Source organism: Panicum virgatum, chromosome 4K (assembly GCF_016808335.1).
Source record: "Panicum virgatum strain AP13 chromosome 4K, P.virgatum_v5, whole genome shotgun sequence".
Lineage (NCBI taxonomy): Eukaryota > Viridiplantae > Streptophyta > Magnoliopsida > Poales > Poaceae > Panicum > Panicum virgatum.
This window is the reverse complement of record NC_053139.1, coordinates 15,637,975-15,653,597: the sequence shown is the minus strand read 5'-3', so window position 1 is coordinate 15,653,597 and position 15,623 is coordinate 15,637,975. Positions and strand designations below refer to the sequence as shown.

At 45.9% G+C, this 15,623-nt stretch overlaps 1 protein-coding gene across 1 annotated transcript; it reads left to right on the top strand.

The window, feature by feature from the left end:
- Positions 1-1,116: 1,116 nt before the first annotated feature.
- LOC120701953 (aspartyl protease family protein At5g10770-like) lies at positions 1,117-8,264 on the top strand. Its single transcript, XM_039985742.1, has 3 exons — positions 1,117-1,273; positions 2,873-2,937; positions 8,022-8,264. Exons 1-3 carry the CDS (start codon positions 1,117-1,119, stop codon positions 8,262-8,264), a joined length of 465 nt encoding a protein of 154 aa, XP_039841676.1.
- Positions 8,265-15,623: the final 7,359 nt, after the last annotated feature.

Here is a 15,623-nt window from a genome sequence, read left to right as displayed (position 1 = left end):
GAAACTAAAGGGGTAATAAAATGAGTAAGAAAAGTGGCAATAAAAATAATTATAGGCTTGAAAGCATAATATTTTATCATATCATGCTTTATTTGTGAAATGACACTGCATGTGAAGAGTACATGTACCCGTATGACACCCAAAGCCAAGTTTAGTAGGTCACATATGCATTTTGAAACTATATGGACCTAAATGACACCCAAGCTAAGTTTAAGAATCTAATTAAGTGACACAGTCGGGCAAATTTAATAACCGGCCATGCACTTTACTCTAAAAACATTGCACACTTTGTGACTGCTTACTTGGGGGCTCGGGGGTTCGTGAAAAAAAAAATATTTTTAGTTGTTTTTTATTTTTTAGTTTAGAAATTGAATTTATGAGTTGTCATTTCTAGGGGCGGATATGCACCCAGCCCTACAAATCACGACCGGCCCTTAGAAATTTATTTGTTGGTGCAGATGCATACCCGTCTTTACACCTTATATTTTAGTTGCGAAATGTATGGGTTGTTCGTGTGTCCACCCCTATAAATGTTATTCCACTTGGCTCTAAAAATATTTTGTTTATAGTAGCAGGACACTCCCTCCATTTTTATTTATATGTCGTATTAGATTTTTTCTGCTATGTAAAAGTTAGCCAATTTTGACTAAATCTATAGAAAAATGTAGCAATAACTATACTTAAGTGCGACGTGCTTCAGAATGTTGACTGCACAACTTCATCAAAGCTTCCTTCCACCCGTCCCGGCCCCTTCTTACACAACTACACGGTCATGTGTCCCTCTTTGCACTGTAGCTTCCATGGGGCATTGGGCTAACTTCATGACAGACAAAACAAAATATCAAGAACAAAAGAATGTTCCCGACCGTTTTGCATCGATTGCGACGTTGGCGTCTTCTGCTGGTTGGCGTCGTGGCGGCGATCGACAGGTGTACAGGAGTGTCTCGTTACTGGCAACGTAAAACGCACATTTCATTCTTGGTTTCCCAGCCAAGTTTGTGCTCGAGATCGGCCGCTCCAAAGTACTAGTCCTGCGAGGCGGGCCAATTTAAGGACCGGATCGGATCACGAGGGAGCAACAAGGCCACCATCTGCTCTGCTGCAGAGACGCACGCAATGGCGTCGCCGCACCGGTCGCTCATGCGCCTGCTCGTGCTCTGCCTCCTCTGCGGCGCGTCTCTCGCGGCGACGCGGCGCTACCTCTCCGTCAGCATGGACGAGCTGCTGATGAGCTCCAAGGCTCACCTCGACTGCCCTCCCTTGAAGAAGTCAGGTACTGACCGATCAAATCTTCTTTCCGGTTCACCATCCTTTTTTTGGGAATTGGCCAATTCGATCAAAAGCTTCTAGCACACTAGCAGCATGTCAACGCTATGCAGGACTACCAGCCAGGGCCATGTACAGTATATTGTTTTAGAAAATTAAGCATCATCTTTATAGTAAATTCATGAGTCACACTACTTTACCACAGCCCCGGATCACCGACTACGTAGAACTCGGTATAAGCCTTCACTAGGCCTATATTCTTTTTTTCATTGGTTCAATCGACAACATCCCAAAGGATGTATCGATCTCTAGTTATAAGAAGGTTGATGTAGAGTCAGTATGGATTTATTAAAATTTGTAAAAGCCTTTTTGTTTTTAGATTTATTGAATTGAATATTTTACTTGACGCCTGTAAAACTTCTTTCATGGGCTCTAGTTATTTTTGTGGCAAAATATAACTTCTCAGTTTTATGGAACCATTTCCACTAGCGGACCTTTTAATAAGGAACCGTGCCGTTTCCATAAGTAGAGAACCTCCATTTCTGAGAAAATGTCATATGCCTAGCGGCTATGAGCTGAGGCGGCCCTCACCATCTTCATAACAGTTTTCTTCGTAGTTTTAACCACACGTAGAAAGCTTGAGATGTGTTTTTCATTTTCCTTGTAGTGTACTCCCTCCGTTCCAAACTATAAGTCATTCCAAGAATCTTGGAGAGTTAAAGTTTTTCAAATTTGACTAAATTTATATGACAAGATAATAATATTTATGATACCAATTAAGTATCATTAGATTCTTTGTTACCTATATTTTCATAGTGCACCTATTTGATGTTATAAATCTTTATTTTTTTTCTATAATTTTGGTCAAATTTTGAGATGGTTTGACTCTCCAAAATTCTCGAAATGACTTATAATTTTGAATGGAGGGAGTAACTAGCAAAGAGTACGGTTAAATTATATGGAAACAACGAGGCATGATATTGGAAGATTAAAGACTCCAAAAAAAATCATTGTAAGGAGGTGATATCAAACAATCACACCAAACATTCCGATTAAAAGCTAGCTCCACTTATTTGTAGATATGAAAAAAATTGTCAACCAACCATAAACAAAACTAACTAGAAATATATTAACCTTGCTATTTGTTGATTTTGTAATTGCACATGAAGACAACAATTTTTATCCAGAAATTATGACTTGTGACTTATGTAGAATCTCTGTATAATTATTGATCATTTTAATCTTGTACGCATGCTTTGGGCTATGGTATCACGATTATTCCATCTAATCGGTACTTGCGACCCGATATCTCGTACACTTGTTCCATATTTTTTGTTGAATAGAGTAGCAGCATGCTCATTGTAAGAAGCACTTTTAAGTTTCGATTTCGAATCTTTTGTAGATGGATCTTCTTTGCCTGAGGTTTTTACTTTACCTGACTCTCTCTCTACTGCTTCCAAATGACGTGCACGCAGTGACAACTTCTGGCAACAAGCTCACGATCCCTGCGAGTTGCGGCCTTCCACCGAAATGCTGCGGCGCTGGCGAGTCCGTCGGGCGTTACGTCCTTCACCATGACATGAACCGGCTGAGCACTCTCCTCCAGAGGTCGTCGTCCTCGTCCACCACCTCGTCACCTGCACCATCGCCGTCGCCACGCCCCATCCCTGGGTTTCCGTTTCCATTTCCTTTCGCACCAGCTCCGTCGCCACGCCCATTCCCCGGGATTGATCCGTTCCCAATTCCTCCCGCTCCGTCGGCGCGGCCGCCCATCCCCGGGATTCCATTTCCACCAGCTCCGCGGGCGGACCCCTCCCCGGGAATTCCATTTGTTCCAGCTCCTCCGCGGGCACTCCCCGACCCCGGAATTCCGATTTCATTGTTAGAAATCTAGGCAATTTTCGGTATATTTTAATTCCAAAATTAGATGTATAAACTAGCAATATTTCTATGACTTTAAGGAGTAAAAGAAAACATGTGAACATGTTTATACTTATCACACATATAAGCATAAACAATATAAATAACCAAAGTTTTAGGGAGTACCCTAAAGCGGGGCCGTTGCCGGAGGCATTGGCTGCGCTGTTACCAACTGGAGTAGACATCTACTCGGTTGGCCTCAGTCGAAGTAGTCGAACTAAATCGGTGCAGAAAGATGTTCGCAGTGCAGTCCCACGAACGGTCACCAAGATGTAGTCGACGTAGTCGTTCGGCCACCAGAATGTAGTCGACGTAGTTGTTCGGCTCGTCCACCAGGAAGTAGTCGTACAATCGGGCAAAGCCTTAGTATTTTTGAGCAGTCACGCTAAAGCGTTACCCAAAAACCTGATTGCCCGCCTATCCCGTGCAGGATCTCAAGGCGAGCAAGGTTTCGGAGGCCTGCTCACGCTAATTCTGTGCGCGCAGAGATTAGCGTTGGGGAACTCAGTTGTTGCAACTGGAGAGGGAGAAGAGAGGAGCCGAGTTGCCTCAGTGCTCTGGTGCAGGATGGATGAGGGGCATGGCACTCCTTATATAGTGACTCAGGTGCTCAGGTTCGTTGAACCTGGACACCATCAGAGTCATTTAGGTGATGCGGTTATGGCCATTAATTACAGATTTAATTGCACGTTTAATCGCACGATTAATTGCTGTCAACGGCAAAATAGCCATCACATCACACCGCGCCACGCCACGCCGCGCCGCGCCGCGCCGCGCCGCACCGCCCGTCCGGCCGGCCGCGCCGCACCGCACCGCACCGGCCGGCCGCGCCGCGCCGCGCCGCGCCGCGCCTCGGCCTCGGCCACGGCCACGGCCACGGCCACGGCCCGGCCCGGCTCGGCGAGGCGAGCGAGCGCGCGCGCGCGTGTGGTTCACCGTCCTCCTCTTACCGGCTTCACAAGTGGTGTACAAGAAGTCCACCTTTTAAGTCGGTTGAGATCCTCCTCAATTCCCGGTACGGAATTAAACATTGATTCCCTAGTATTAATAGTGGGCTTTAAATTCTTTTATTGCTTTAGAATAAATGGGCCAAGCCCATTACTCCAACAATCCCCACCAAGAAATTCAAGCCACACTAGAAATACCCTCATTCTCTCTTTGATATACCAGTATTCGACAGAGACTGTTAAGTTGAACTTCCATCTAGGACAAAGGCTACACTTATTCACAACTGTGCAATGGACTATGCCTTGAATTGCCAGTTTTGTGCAAACAAGTTTGACCAGAGCCCTACACTGGTACTAGGCTGCAAAAGCATCCCCGCGGTTTGGAGCTTATAAGTCATACTCCAGGCCCTTCATGAGTTTCTAGAGAATACCCAATTCTCATAGACCATGACCAGTGGTCAAACTCATATAGGTGTGTTCCTTTCAGATGTTCTGTAGGACAACATCTTTTGTTTCAAGAAAACAACTCATTTGTTTAAAAGAAACCACCTGGCACACATTAAGGTATAGACCAACCTGCCATACAGATTAGAAGAGAAATGCACCTTATACACGGAATGAGCCCTTGTCACAAAGGTTCTCTTCTCACAGTCAGACTTTAGTTTTGTTTCAACATCCTAATTCACGGGATCTCCGATCACATAGGACAGGTTTCCACTATAGAATGACTCACGTGGGTCTCAAGCCCAATTCCATAGATGCATTGTCTATCACATTTCGTGAAAGACCCTTTGTAAACTGATCTGCCAGATTTTTAGCCGTCTGAACATAGTCCAGGGCTATAACTCCGGAGTTTCTCAATTTTCTGACAGATTTCAACCGCCTTTTCACATGTCTAGATGACTTCATGTTATCCTTTGAACTATTCACCTTGACAATTACCGTTTGATTGTCACAGTTCATTAGGATTGCCGGTAACGGTTTTTCAACTATCGGCAAGTCCATAAGGAGCTCACGAAGCCACTCAGCCTCAACAGTGGCGGTATCTAATGCTGTGAGTTCTGCTTCCATAGTTGACCTCGTTAAGATGGTCTGCTTGCAAGACTTCCAGAAAACAGCTCCACCACCAAGTGTAAACACATATCCACTTGTGGCCTTTATCTCATCAGCATCAGAAATCCAATTTGAATCACTATACCCTTCTAGTACCCTTGGGTACCCGGTGTAGTGAATTCCATAGTTCATTGTCCCCTTCAGATAGCGCATTACTCTTTCAAGACCCTTCCAATGATCATCTCCCGGGTTTGAAACAAACCGGCTCAGTTTGCTTACAGCAAACGAGATATCAGGTCTTGTAGCGCTCGCTAAATACATTAATGAACCAATGATCTGAGAATATCTCAGCTGATCTCGCATTATCCTTTTGTTCTTTCTAAGAATTAAACTGGCATCATATGGTGTTGAGACAGGTTTATAGTCACTATAACCAAAGCGACTTAACACCTTCTCCACATAGTGAGACTGTGTAAGAATCACCCCACCATTGATCTCTTTTACCAGCTTTATATTAAGGATAACATCAGCTTCTCCCAGATCCTTCATCTCAAAATTTTGAGATAAAAACTCTTTGACTTCCTTAATCACATTAAGGCTAGTGCCAAAGATCAGTATCTCATCCACATACAAGCACAAAATCACTCCTTCAGCCCCACCATAGCGATAGTACACACATCTGTCAGCTTCGTTCACAACAAAGCCGGCAGAGGTCAAAGTTCTATCAAACTTTTCATGCCACTGCTTAGGCGCTTGCTTGAGACCATATAAAGATTTTAACAACTTACAAACCATTCCTTCTTGACCCTTTGATACAAACCCATCCGGCTGATCCATATAGATCTCCTCTTCTAACTCTCCATTGAGGAAAGCCGTCTTAACGTCCATCTGATGAACGAGAAGACCATAAGAGGCTGCCAAGGAAAGTAACACTCGAATTGTGGTCAATCGGGCAACTGGTGAATAAGTGTCAAAGAAATCTTCTCCTTCTTTTTGTGTATAACCCTTGGCCACAAGCCTAGCCTTGTACTTTTCAATAGTACCATCTGGCCTAAGCTTTTTCTTGAACACCCACTTGCATCCAACCGGTTTACATCCATAAGGACGTTCAACGACCTCCCAGGTTCCATTAGACATAATAGAATCCATCTCACTCCTTACTGCTTCCTTCCAATAGTCAGCATCAGGAGATGAATATGCCTCTTCAATGGTTCTGGGTGTATCATTATGAGGTATACAATGAAATCATCACCAAAAGACTTTACAGTCCTTTGTCTCTTGCTCTTTCTCGGAGCATCATTGTTATCCTCCTCAGAATTTTCTACAAGTGTATGTTCATTGTGTTCTATCGGCTCAGCAGAGCCATCATCCTTGATGAACTCTTGCCTAGATGAACTTGTTTCATCTCTCATGGGAAAAATGTTTTCAAAAAATGTAGCATCTCTGGACTCCATTATAGTACCAACATGCATGTCAGGTACTCCAGATTTCACTATTAAAAATCTATATCCAACGCTGTGAATAGCATAACCTAGAAAGATACAATCCACAGTTTTAGGTCCAAGCTTACGTTTCTTGGTTATTGGCACACTCACTTTTGCCAAACAACCCCATGTACGTAAGTATGACAGTGTTGGCCTTTTCTTCTCCCATTCCTCGAAAGGAGTTATCTCTTTATTCTTTGTAGGAACACGGTTTAGGACATGACATGCAGTCAATATAGCCTCACCCCACCATTCCTTGGAAAGTCCCGCTGTATCTAACATGGCGTTAACCAAATCCGTTAGAGTGCGGTTCTTTCTTTCGGCAACCCCATTTGACTGAGGTGAATAGGGAGGCGTCCTCTCATGAATAATACCATGTTCCTCGCAAAATAAAGTGAATAAATTTGAGAAATACTCGCCACCACGATCTGACCTAACTCTTTTGATCTTTCTCTCAAGTTGGTTTTCTACTTCAGCTTTATAGATTTTAAAGTAGTGTAAAGCTTCATCTTTTGACTTCAACAAATAGATGTAACAAAATCTAGTACTATCATCAATCAAAGTCATGAAATATTTTTTACCACCTTTTGTCAACACTCCATTCATTTCGCACAAATCGGAATGAATTAATTCTAAGGGTGCCAAGCTCCTTGCCTCCGCGGTCTTATGAGGCTTACGAGTTTGTTTTGATTCAACACATACATGACACTTAGAATTTTTGACAAAAGTGAACTTTGGAATTAAGCTCAAATTAGCTAAGCGCATCATACAACCAAAATTAACGTGACAAAGCCTCGAATGCCAAACATTTGTTTCATCAACGTTAATAACATTGTATGCAATTTTATTACAAACATCTGACAAAGAAAGACGGAACAAACCTCCGCTTTCATAACCTTTTCCAACAAAAGTACCAAACTTAGACAAGATACATTTATTGGACTCAAAGACTAATTTGAAACCATCTCTACACAGTAGAGAGCCGCTGACTAAATTCTTCTTGATGGTGGGGACATGCTGCACGTTCTTCAGCTGCACGGTCTTCCCCGAAGTAAACTTCAGATTTACCGTACCAACACCAAGAACACGCGCATGTGATCCGTTCCCCATCAGCAAGGAGGAAGTCCCGCCGGTCTGGTAAGAAGAGAACAAAGAAGCATCAGCACAAACATGAATATTAGCACCAGTATCAACCCACCACTCGGGTGAACCAAAGACTGAAAGAACAGTAGGTAATAAATTACCGTACCCCGAAGTTCCTCCAGGCTCGCTAATAACCATGTTGGCGGAGTTGTTGCCTTTGCGGTTCGGACATTTTGCAGCAAAGTGATCCGTACTAGCGCACACATAGGGGCACAATGCCATCATCATCCCGGCCGTGTCGTTAAAGTTCAGCGACGGCGCCGTTGTCGACCTCGACTTCTTTGGGATCCTGATTTTCCTGGACGATGCGACGGCCATCGGGTGCCTCGCGTTCGCGGCGAGGCCGCAGACGATGACGTTCAACATCATTGGCAACACGCAGCAGCGGTCGGCTGAGGTGATCTACGACGTCGCGGCGGAGAAGATCGGGTTTGTCCCGGGCAGTTGCTGAGGTGATCGTCGATGCTTGTTGGTTGGAGTAGAATAAGCGAGCAGGGACGTGTGTCATCGGTTGTTCTGTTGTTTTGTATGGATTTTAGCTAGGAACAAGATGAACCTGCTGCATCTCTGGATCCATGTTTTCGCCTGGTAATTTCATGTGGAGTGTTGGAGAATACTCTGTATGAAATATGAATAATGCTTGTAGCAGTGTTGCTGAATATGGATATAATAATGTTCCGTATTGCATTAGCAATTTTTCATGCATATGTGCAGAGATAAGATGGCTCACCCCTCACCCCCCCCCACCCCACCACCGCGCTCCACCGAGCCCCAGCTCCAATTTGTTGGATTCTTTTAGATTGCACTCTTCATATGATTTTTTTTTAAACGTAAGATTACATTCACTGATATAGAATGGTCTTTGATCTTTGACATTAGCCCTGGCTACTGTTGGCACTACTACAAAAATGATTTGTAGGAACACTTTAATTTTTTTTTCAATTATATGGGCAGGTCAAAACATAACTCGTTCCTAAAAAGGAAGCAGGGCTACTTTAGCAAAAAAAACACGCCTCTGAAAAAGTATTTTGAATGAAAACAGGAGTTATTTTCAAGGGCGGGTGAGAGGGTGACTCGCTCCTATAAATGCCATTTTTAGTGGGCATGCCATTTTTACTGGTGTGAGGTGCTGCTTGAAAATCCAAAAAAAAATGTAAAAAGGAGAGGGGAGGTTTTAAACTTGATTTCGTTCAAGTTGGAGGCTGTAGGAGGTAAGTTGATGCTAATCTCATATCTTTTCTATGCTTTTTGTATAGTTCTAAGGCAAAAATGAAGCTCTCTTTACCTATAGCTAGATCTAAATCTCCATGGTATGGATTTGCTATTTGAGGCTCCATTTACCTCAAACGTTCAGATGAAGTTGTGCTATTTTAGTAGGAGAATATGATTATGAAATCATTTGGGCTCAATATATAAGTTTTAGCTTCATGTAAATAATTTTCTAGATCAATGAAGGAGAGAAAGGAAGAATTTTTTTCTATATTTGCACCTCCACCTCCAACAGTGGCGTCGCCCTCGGCAGCGCCCACCCTCGCGACGCCTCCAAGGTGCACTGCCCTTCTTCAATGTGGGCGAACCATCCTCGGCTGCACCGCTAGAGGCCTCGGAGTCGGCCTTGCTAGCACCCGCGTCACTGCTATCCACTACTGCAAAAATAATTTTTAGAGGCAGGTAAAAACACATTTTTAGGGGCGGATGCGGTATCCGCCCTTAGTTTTCGTAGCTAAAAATACCATTTTTAGGGGCGGTCACGGCATGGCCCGTCCCTAAAAATCCATGTCCAGAAAATTAAAAATGTTAAAAAAATTTAAAAACAGAAAAATAAAAATGAAAAAAATATTCTAGCCAACCAGCCACCACCACTAGCCCTGTAGTGTCAACCTACGATTTTTTTGACAAAATATACATACTTGCATCACCTGGGATTCGAACCACCTACCTCTAGCCTCACGCGTACCTTACTTACCACTACACTACACAACCACTTGTAATTCTATGAGGTATACTATTCTTTTATATTAACTCAAAAATTGATTTGTAGGGGCGGGTGACGCCATCACCCGCCCCTAAAAATAATTTTCTATTTTATCTGAATATTCATTTAATTGTTTACATATAGCAAAACAAATTAAAAAAATGTGAAACTTCTACACTATGGTTATTGTGAACTATATAAAAAAAATATGCCAAGTATATTTTAGTGTATATAAAAGTTAAGATTTTGTGGAAACATCAAAGTGTGACTTGAGTTATATGAGATACTATATAGTTATAGCTATTAGAGAACTTATAATAATTTTTTGGACTATTAGATGACCTTAAATGAAAAAGTTATCAACTACAACGTTTTAGGTCCCGTCATTCTCTACAATTTTAGTATAAAGTTTGACTTCATCTGAGATCATATGAAAAAATTATGAATTTTTTTTGTGGAACCGTTTATAGGGGCTGGCCATGCCATCACCCGCCCCTAAAAAAGTATTTGTAGGAACGGGTGAGGCCATGACCCGTCCCTACAAATGCCACCATTTTTAGGGGCGGTTCACGGCGCCACCCGCCCCTAAAATGCTTTTTAGGGGCGGGTGACGCCGCTAAAAATGATGCTTATTTTTAGGGGCGGCTGAGGGGGTGACCCGCCCCTAAAAATGCTTTTCTAGGGGTGGGTCGGATGCTACAGTAACCCGGCTCTATTTGTAGTAACGGGTGACATTTTGGTCTTCTCCTGAAAAAAAATCGAGGCGTTCCTACAAATCATTTTTGTAGTAGTTATCGGCAGCCGGTACCTCCTCGGCCCCTCTCACCCACTCATCTTCTCGGCCGCATGGCGGCTACAGACCGCCGACTGGGGTTCCAGCACTGCACATAGAACTCCACCTTCCTTTGGCTCTCCTCCAAGAACTAACCAGCTGGCGGCTAGCAAAAACTGGTGCATGGGGGTGGGGGAAATAGAGCAGCAACAACGAGATGAGAAGAAGGATATGTGGCGCAGGGCATGGCGCATCACGGCGACGGTGCTGCATGTTGGCATCACTGGCGCAGAGGCACGGTGGTGGCGGCGGCTTAGGCTGCTCGCACTGGGGAACTATAAAAGTTCCTGGAGGACCGCTATAGCGGAAAAGTAGCTGCAACGCGGTCCGCTATGGCTTACGGGATAGCAATGGATCCTCGCGTCTACGGGTTAGAAAGCGGGCTTCCGAGATCCCGCTAAATGCGGACGTGGCACGGGACCAGAGCTGTTACTGCCCGAAGCGCTACCGCGGAGAGAAGGGGAGGGAGAGGATCGGCCGGGGATTGCCGCGGAGGGACGCGCCGCCGCCGCACTCCGCCTCCGTGCCTCTGCCACCGCGCCACCGCCCTGCTCACCTGCTTGCACTCGCACGCCGCGCCGCGCCCTGCTCGCCTGCTTGCACTCGCACACCATCGATGGAGGAGGAAGGGCGGCAGCGGCGGCGAGCTCGGCCACGGGTGGAGCCTAGGAGCGTGGGCGGCGGCGGCGGCAAGCTCGGCTGCGGGCGGAGGCGAGGAGCTCTGAGGGGCACGCCGGATTCGCCGCTGGGAAGGAGGAGTAGGGGACGTGAGGTGGGGCCGGATCCGCCGCCGCTCCGCCCTCCCCACCCATGGCCGCGCGCGTCGGCTCTTGAGGCGGCGGAGCTCTCGAGGCGGCGGATGGGAGGGCGGTGAGGGAGCAAGGGAGCGGACCACAAGATCAGAGAGAGAGAGGAGGAAGGGAGGAAGGGCGCCGGCAGAGGCCTCGCCGTCGGGGAGCGCCGCGGAGCGTCGCGCAGCCGCAAGCGTAGGCCATGGCGAGCGCGGAGGTGGAGAGCTTCGATGTCGCGGCCAGCGCATGCGTGTGCCAAAAGGGGAGGAGGAGCAGTGGGTGAGGCGGCCGGCGCGCGCGCTAGCTGGAGAGCTCCGCCTCCGCGGCCGGCGCGAGCGGAGGGAGTGGCTGCCGGCGCGCGCGCGAGCGAAGGGGGGAGGCGGAGCAGAGGAAGCAGGGGAGGCATGGGGAGAGAGAAAGAGAGAGAATGGAGGGAGAGGGTAAAAAAATAAAGGAATTTGATATGTGGGTCCCGCGTGGATGGTAGTTGGTATAGAGGAGAGCTATAGAGGATGGATGAATGCAGAGAAACTAGATATAGAGAAGAGAATCTCGATGACTAGGCCAGGAATATTTCTTTAGAGGATGAATTTAAAGGCTCACCAGTGTGAATAGCCTTAGGGAGTTAGGCCATTTGGGTTCAAACCCTAACTGCTGCTCCATCACCCCCTTTATACGGGCCACCTGCAGCCAGGCCGGCTCGCGGCGCGATGGGCCACATTGGCCTGCAGGCCGGCCACCAACGAGCCAAGCTAGGCCGCAGTGGGCCAAGCGGAGCCGAGCAAGCCAAGCCGAGCGGTTTTTTTATTTTTATATTTTTTATTTCTGTTTTTTACAAAAATATATTTTCGAGTTGGAAATTTACAGAAATATACCTCGGCCGCCCCGCTGCCGGGCGGCCGGGACCTGGCCGCCCGGCTGCTGGGCGGCAGGGGCTAATCTGCAAAAAAATGAGGAAACAAAATTGCGGACAGGTCCCTGGGAACCGGCCGCCCGGCTGGGGGGCGGCCGGAATTTTTTTTTGCAATTTAGCCCTTTTCGCGAAATAATTGAACATATGTGCCCTTTTTATAACTTTTTGCAAAAATAGACCCTAGGGGTGGGTGCTGTAATATGTGGTGCCGATATAACACGTCTTGACGCCACAGATCACGGCGCCGAGGTGTCACGCACGCACAAGCAATCTAGTGAATCTTCGAACTTGCATTTAATATTTTCGGACGTTTTCAGAGGACTAGAATACTGTGAACCACACATAAAATATAACGGTAAGAATTAAGAACTAAAAACTGCATTACACAATATAAACCATAGGAATTACATCATAATACAACGTTAATGAAACACACATCAAACATGCAGTGGCATGGCAGAATTCGTTGCAACTACGGTAAACAGATTCTAAACTAAGCTAACATGCCTTAGGTAATTTAGACACAACAAGCACAACGATGTAGCATGTGACTAGCAATAGATAGTCTTAGTAGCCGTACCCCCACGTAGCAAACTGCATTGAGCCTTCTCCGCAGTATCCACCCATTGCAGGTGGTGCAGGCGGTGGTGCCGGAGGGGCAGGGCCCTTCTTCTTGTGACAAGGGCAGTTGTAGTAAGGAATAGTGCATGGTTCATCCTGTGAAGCGGTAGCATTGCTGGTATCATCATCTTCGTCGTCTTTGTTACCCTCGCTCAATTCCTCGTAATGGTTTACCTTGCATTCCAGATCAAAGATCTTTATCTGGAGGTACTCGATGAACTCCTGAACTGAATCAATTGGTGCAGGATCGACCTATCTGGTAAAACCACAGTTTTTTGGAGCATCTGAAGACTGCAAAATAAATTTCATGTAAGGTATCTCAACGAAGATAAAGAAATAAAACAACCGAGTATTACCCATGTGTGTGGGCATTTGAAGAAACGCCGACCGCCATCCATCCTGTCGGTGCACATCTGCACTAAACAGTCCTCACCATGTCTGCATTTTGGCCACGGTTCTCTACGGTTATCGTATTGTCGTAGAGGAGTTTCATTGGTAAAATCACTCTTGTGCTGTGGCGGAAACTCAAACACTGGTTCTGGAAAGGAATCAGGTCCAAGAGGCCCCTCCCATATTATGGGGTCTCCCTTTCTTCCCCCTTTTCCTTTCCCAAAACCGTAGTAATTCTTCCCGCTAGACCCACCTCCAGACATTGGGTATACAATGAGCTTTGTTGTTTGAGTGCTGCTGGGAGTTCACAAATTTCGGAGTATTTATAGGCGCACAAAGGTCTGATACCCGGAGTGTGGAGTGTAAATGGACCTGAAAAGCCTACATGACAACACAGTGAAGAGGCTAGCTGACCATGATCGCCGTGCTGAGCAGTGGCAACCTGTGATTTCGTACTCGCAGATAGATACACTATGGTCCCTATTTTGAGCTATACGAGCGTGTCACGAAGTTTACTCTGTATGCGGTAGTCGTCATCATCGTCGGCGGGATCTCGGCCGCTAACTCCTCCCGCAACTAACTTGTCCTTCATTAAATCACGGAAAAATTCGCAAGAGATTCCCTTATTTCACGAGCATTATGGAACCCACAAACATAACAAGTTCACATCAATAATATCTATAGAAAAAATGACAAGTAAACTACCACAATCATAAACAATCATAATCCGAACAGTCGAAACAGTCCACAGTGCCGCCGGAGAAACAAGTGCAAACAACTAACGACTCCTACCATGAATCCTCTTTACATTCAGTGAGCAATCTAATTCAAGCATCCTGCATGCCTCGAACTGCAACCAAAAAAACTTAGTATACAAATATTAAAAGATCGAAAATGCCGTCAACATTTACTCACCGCCCCAGCTAATGCCTCATCCCTGTGTCGTGCATACCGATCTTGTGAAGTCGCAACATACGGCTGTGGATGCATGTCAACATACGTCAAACGGCAACAAGTCTTCGGTTCGTACCAGGTCAGGTATGCCCGAAACGAAGGCTCAGTGTGTGGACCGGTATCCTCAGCCAACTGCTCGTCTGCATCATCCCATGCAGCCACCCATGGTTGTAATCTAGTGACCCACATTGTCGAGAAAGGATGCCCAGCCCTTGATAAACTGCACGTTAAATAGAAATTAGTTTCACGTTATTAGTACATGGGTGCTCATACATTTTTGTTACCTATGATCGTGGCGCTGAACACGATCCAACGCTGAAGACACAGGGAAAGACTGGCGTCGACTGAACTGCCTCATGACTCTATCCGGGCATTGGGCCTCAACTGCAACGTCGTACACCAAAACTGCAGTAGTCATCCATAGGACCTGGTCCTGTGTGCACACCGAAAATATCCCAAGCGGTGCACGTGTGGCTATAGCCGAAGGACTGTATGGCTCCCACACAATGTCTTCTGGGGTCAATCGATCAAATTCGGCAACAAACTCAGGATAAGACCGCCGGGTCTGTACATTTGCCCATGTTTTCTGCAAAAATAAAAATTATGTGTTCATAAGAAAGGTATTGAGGGAACAATGTATGTCCTTAGTACGCATAGAATATAAATTTTTATCGTGTCCCATACCTGTCGAGAGTACCAGAGAGTCCCCATGGTGGGTCTGTCGTCCTCCATGTCACCGTACATATCCGACGTGTACGGTGACTGGTCAATCATGGGACGACCGATCGCAATCCTCTCGTAAGACCAAAGCTATAGCAGAATTGGGCACCCCATTAGGACAGCATTCCTATCATTCTGCCGTGATGCCTTGCAGAGTCCATGATATGTGCATGCAAGAGCCGCTGAACCCCAACTATATAAGGGTATGGCATCCTCATCTGCATCGGCGATCTCCTGTGCGTATGGCAGAAGCACCCTATCCACACAGTGCCCGTGTGAGTTGTTGAACAGGATGTACCCAAATAACCACAGCAGGTATGCCTCGAGTGATCTAGTCATGCTGTAGTCATCAGCATCGGCTGCCAACAGATCCGGCTGCAATGAAGTACGAACATTGAGAATAAGAAATACATGAGTTATTTCAAAGCCATAAAATACATCAACACATCGTTTTGTACGAAATTGTACCTGAAACTGTAGGAGCCATGACTTGGAAGGGCCTTTCGACTGTGGGTGCTCATTGAAATCTCCAGGATCAATCGTGGTGGCAACACCTGCAAAACGTTCCTCAAGATCCTCCAGCCACGTAGAAGGTACCACGCGGGGCCCGACAG

What these genes read in the sequence shown, in the direction of transcription:
- LOC120701953 (XM_039985742.1), top strand. Translation starts at nt 1,117, where the DNA reads ATGGCGTCGCCGCACCGGTCGCTCATGCGCCTGCTCGTGCTCTGCCTC. An exon ending in CCCTCCCTTGAAGAAGTCAG is followed by an intron (nt 1,274 to 2,872) that starts GTACTGACCGAT and finishes ACTCTCCTCCAG; the next exon opens with AGGTCGTCGTCCTCGTCCAC. An exon ending in TCGCCACGCCCCATCCCTGG is followed by an intron (nt 2,938 to 8,021) that starts GTTTCCGTTTCC and finishes GCGCACACATAG; the next exon opens with GGGCACAATGCCATCATCAT.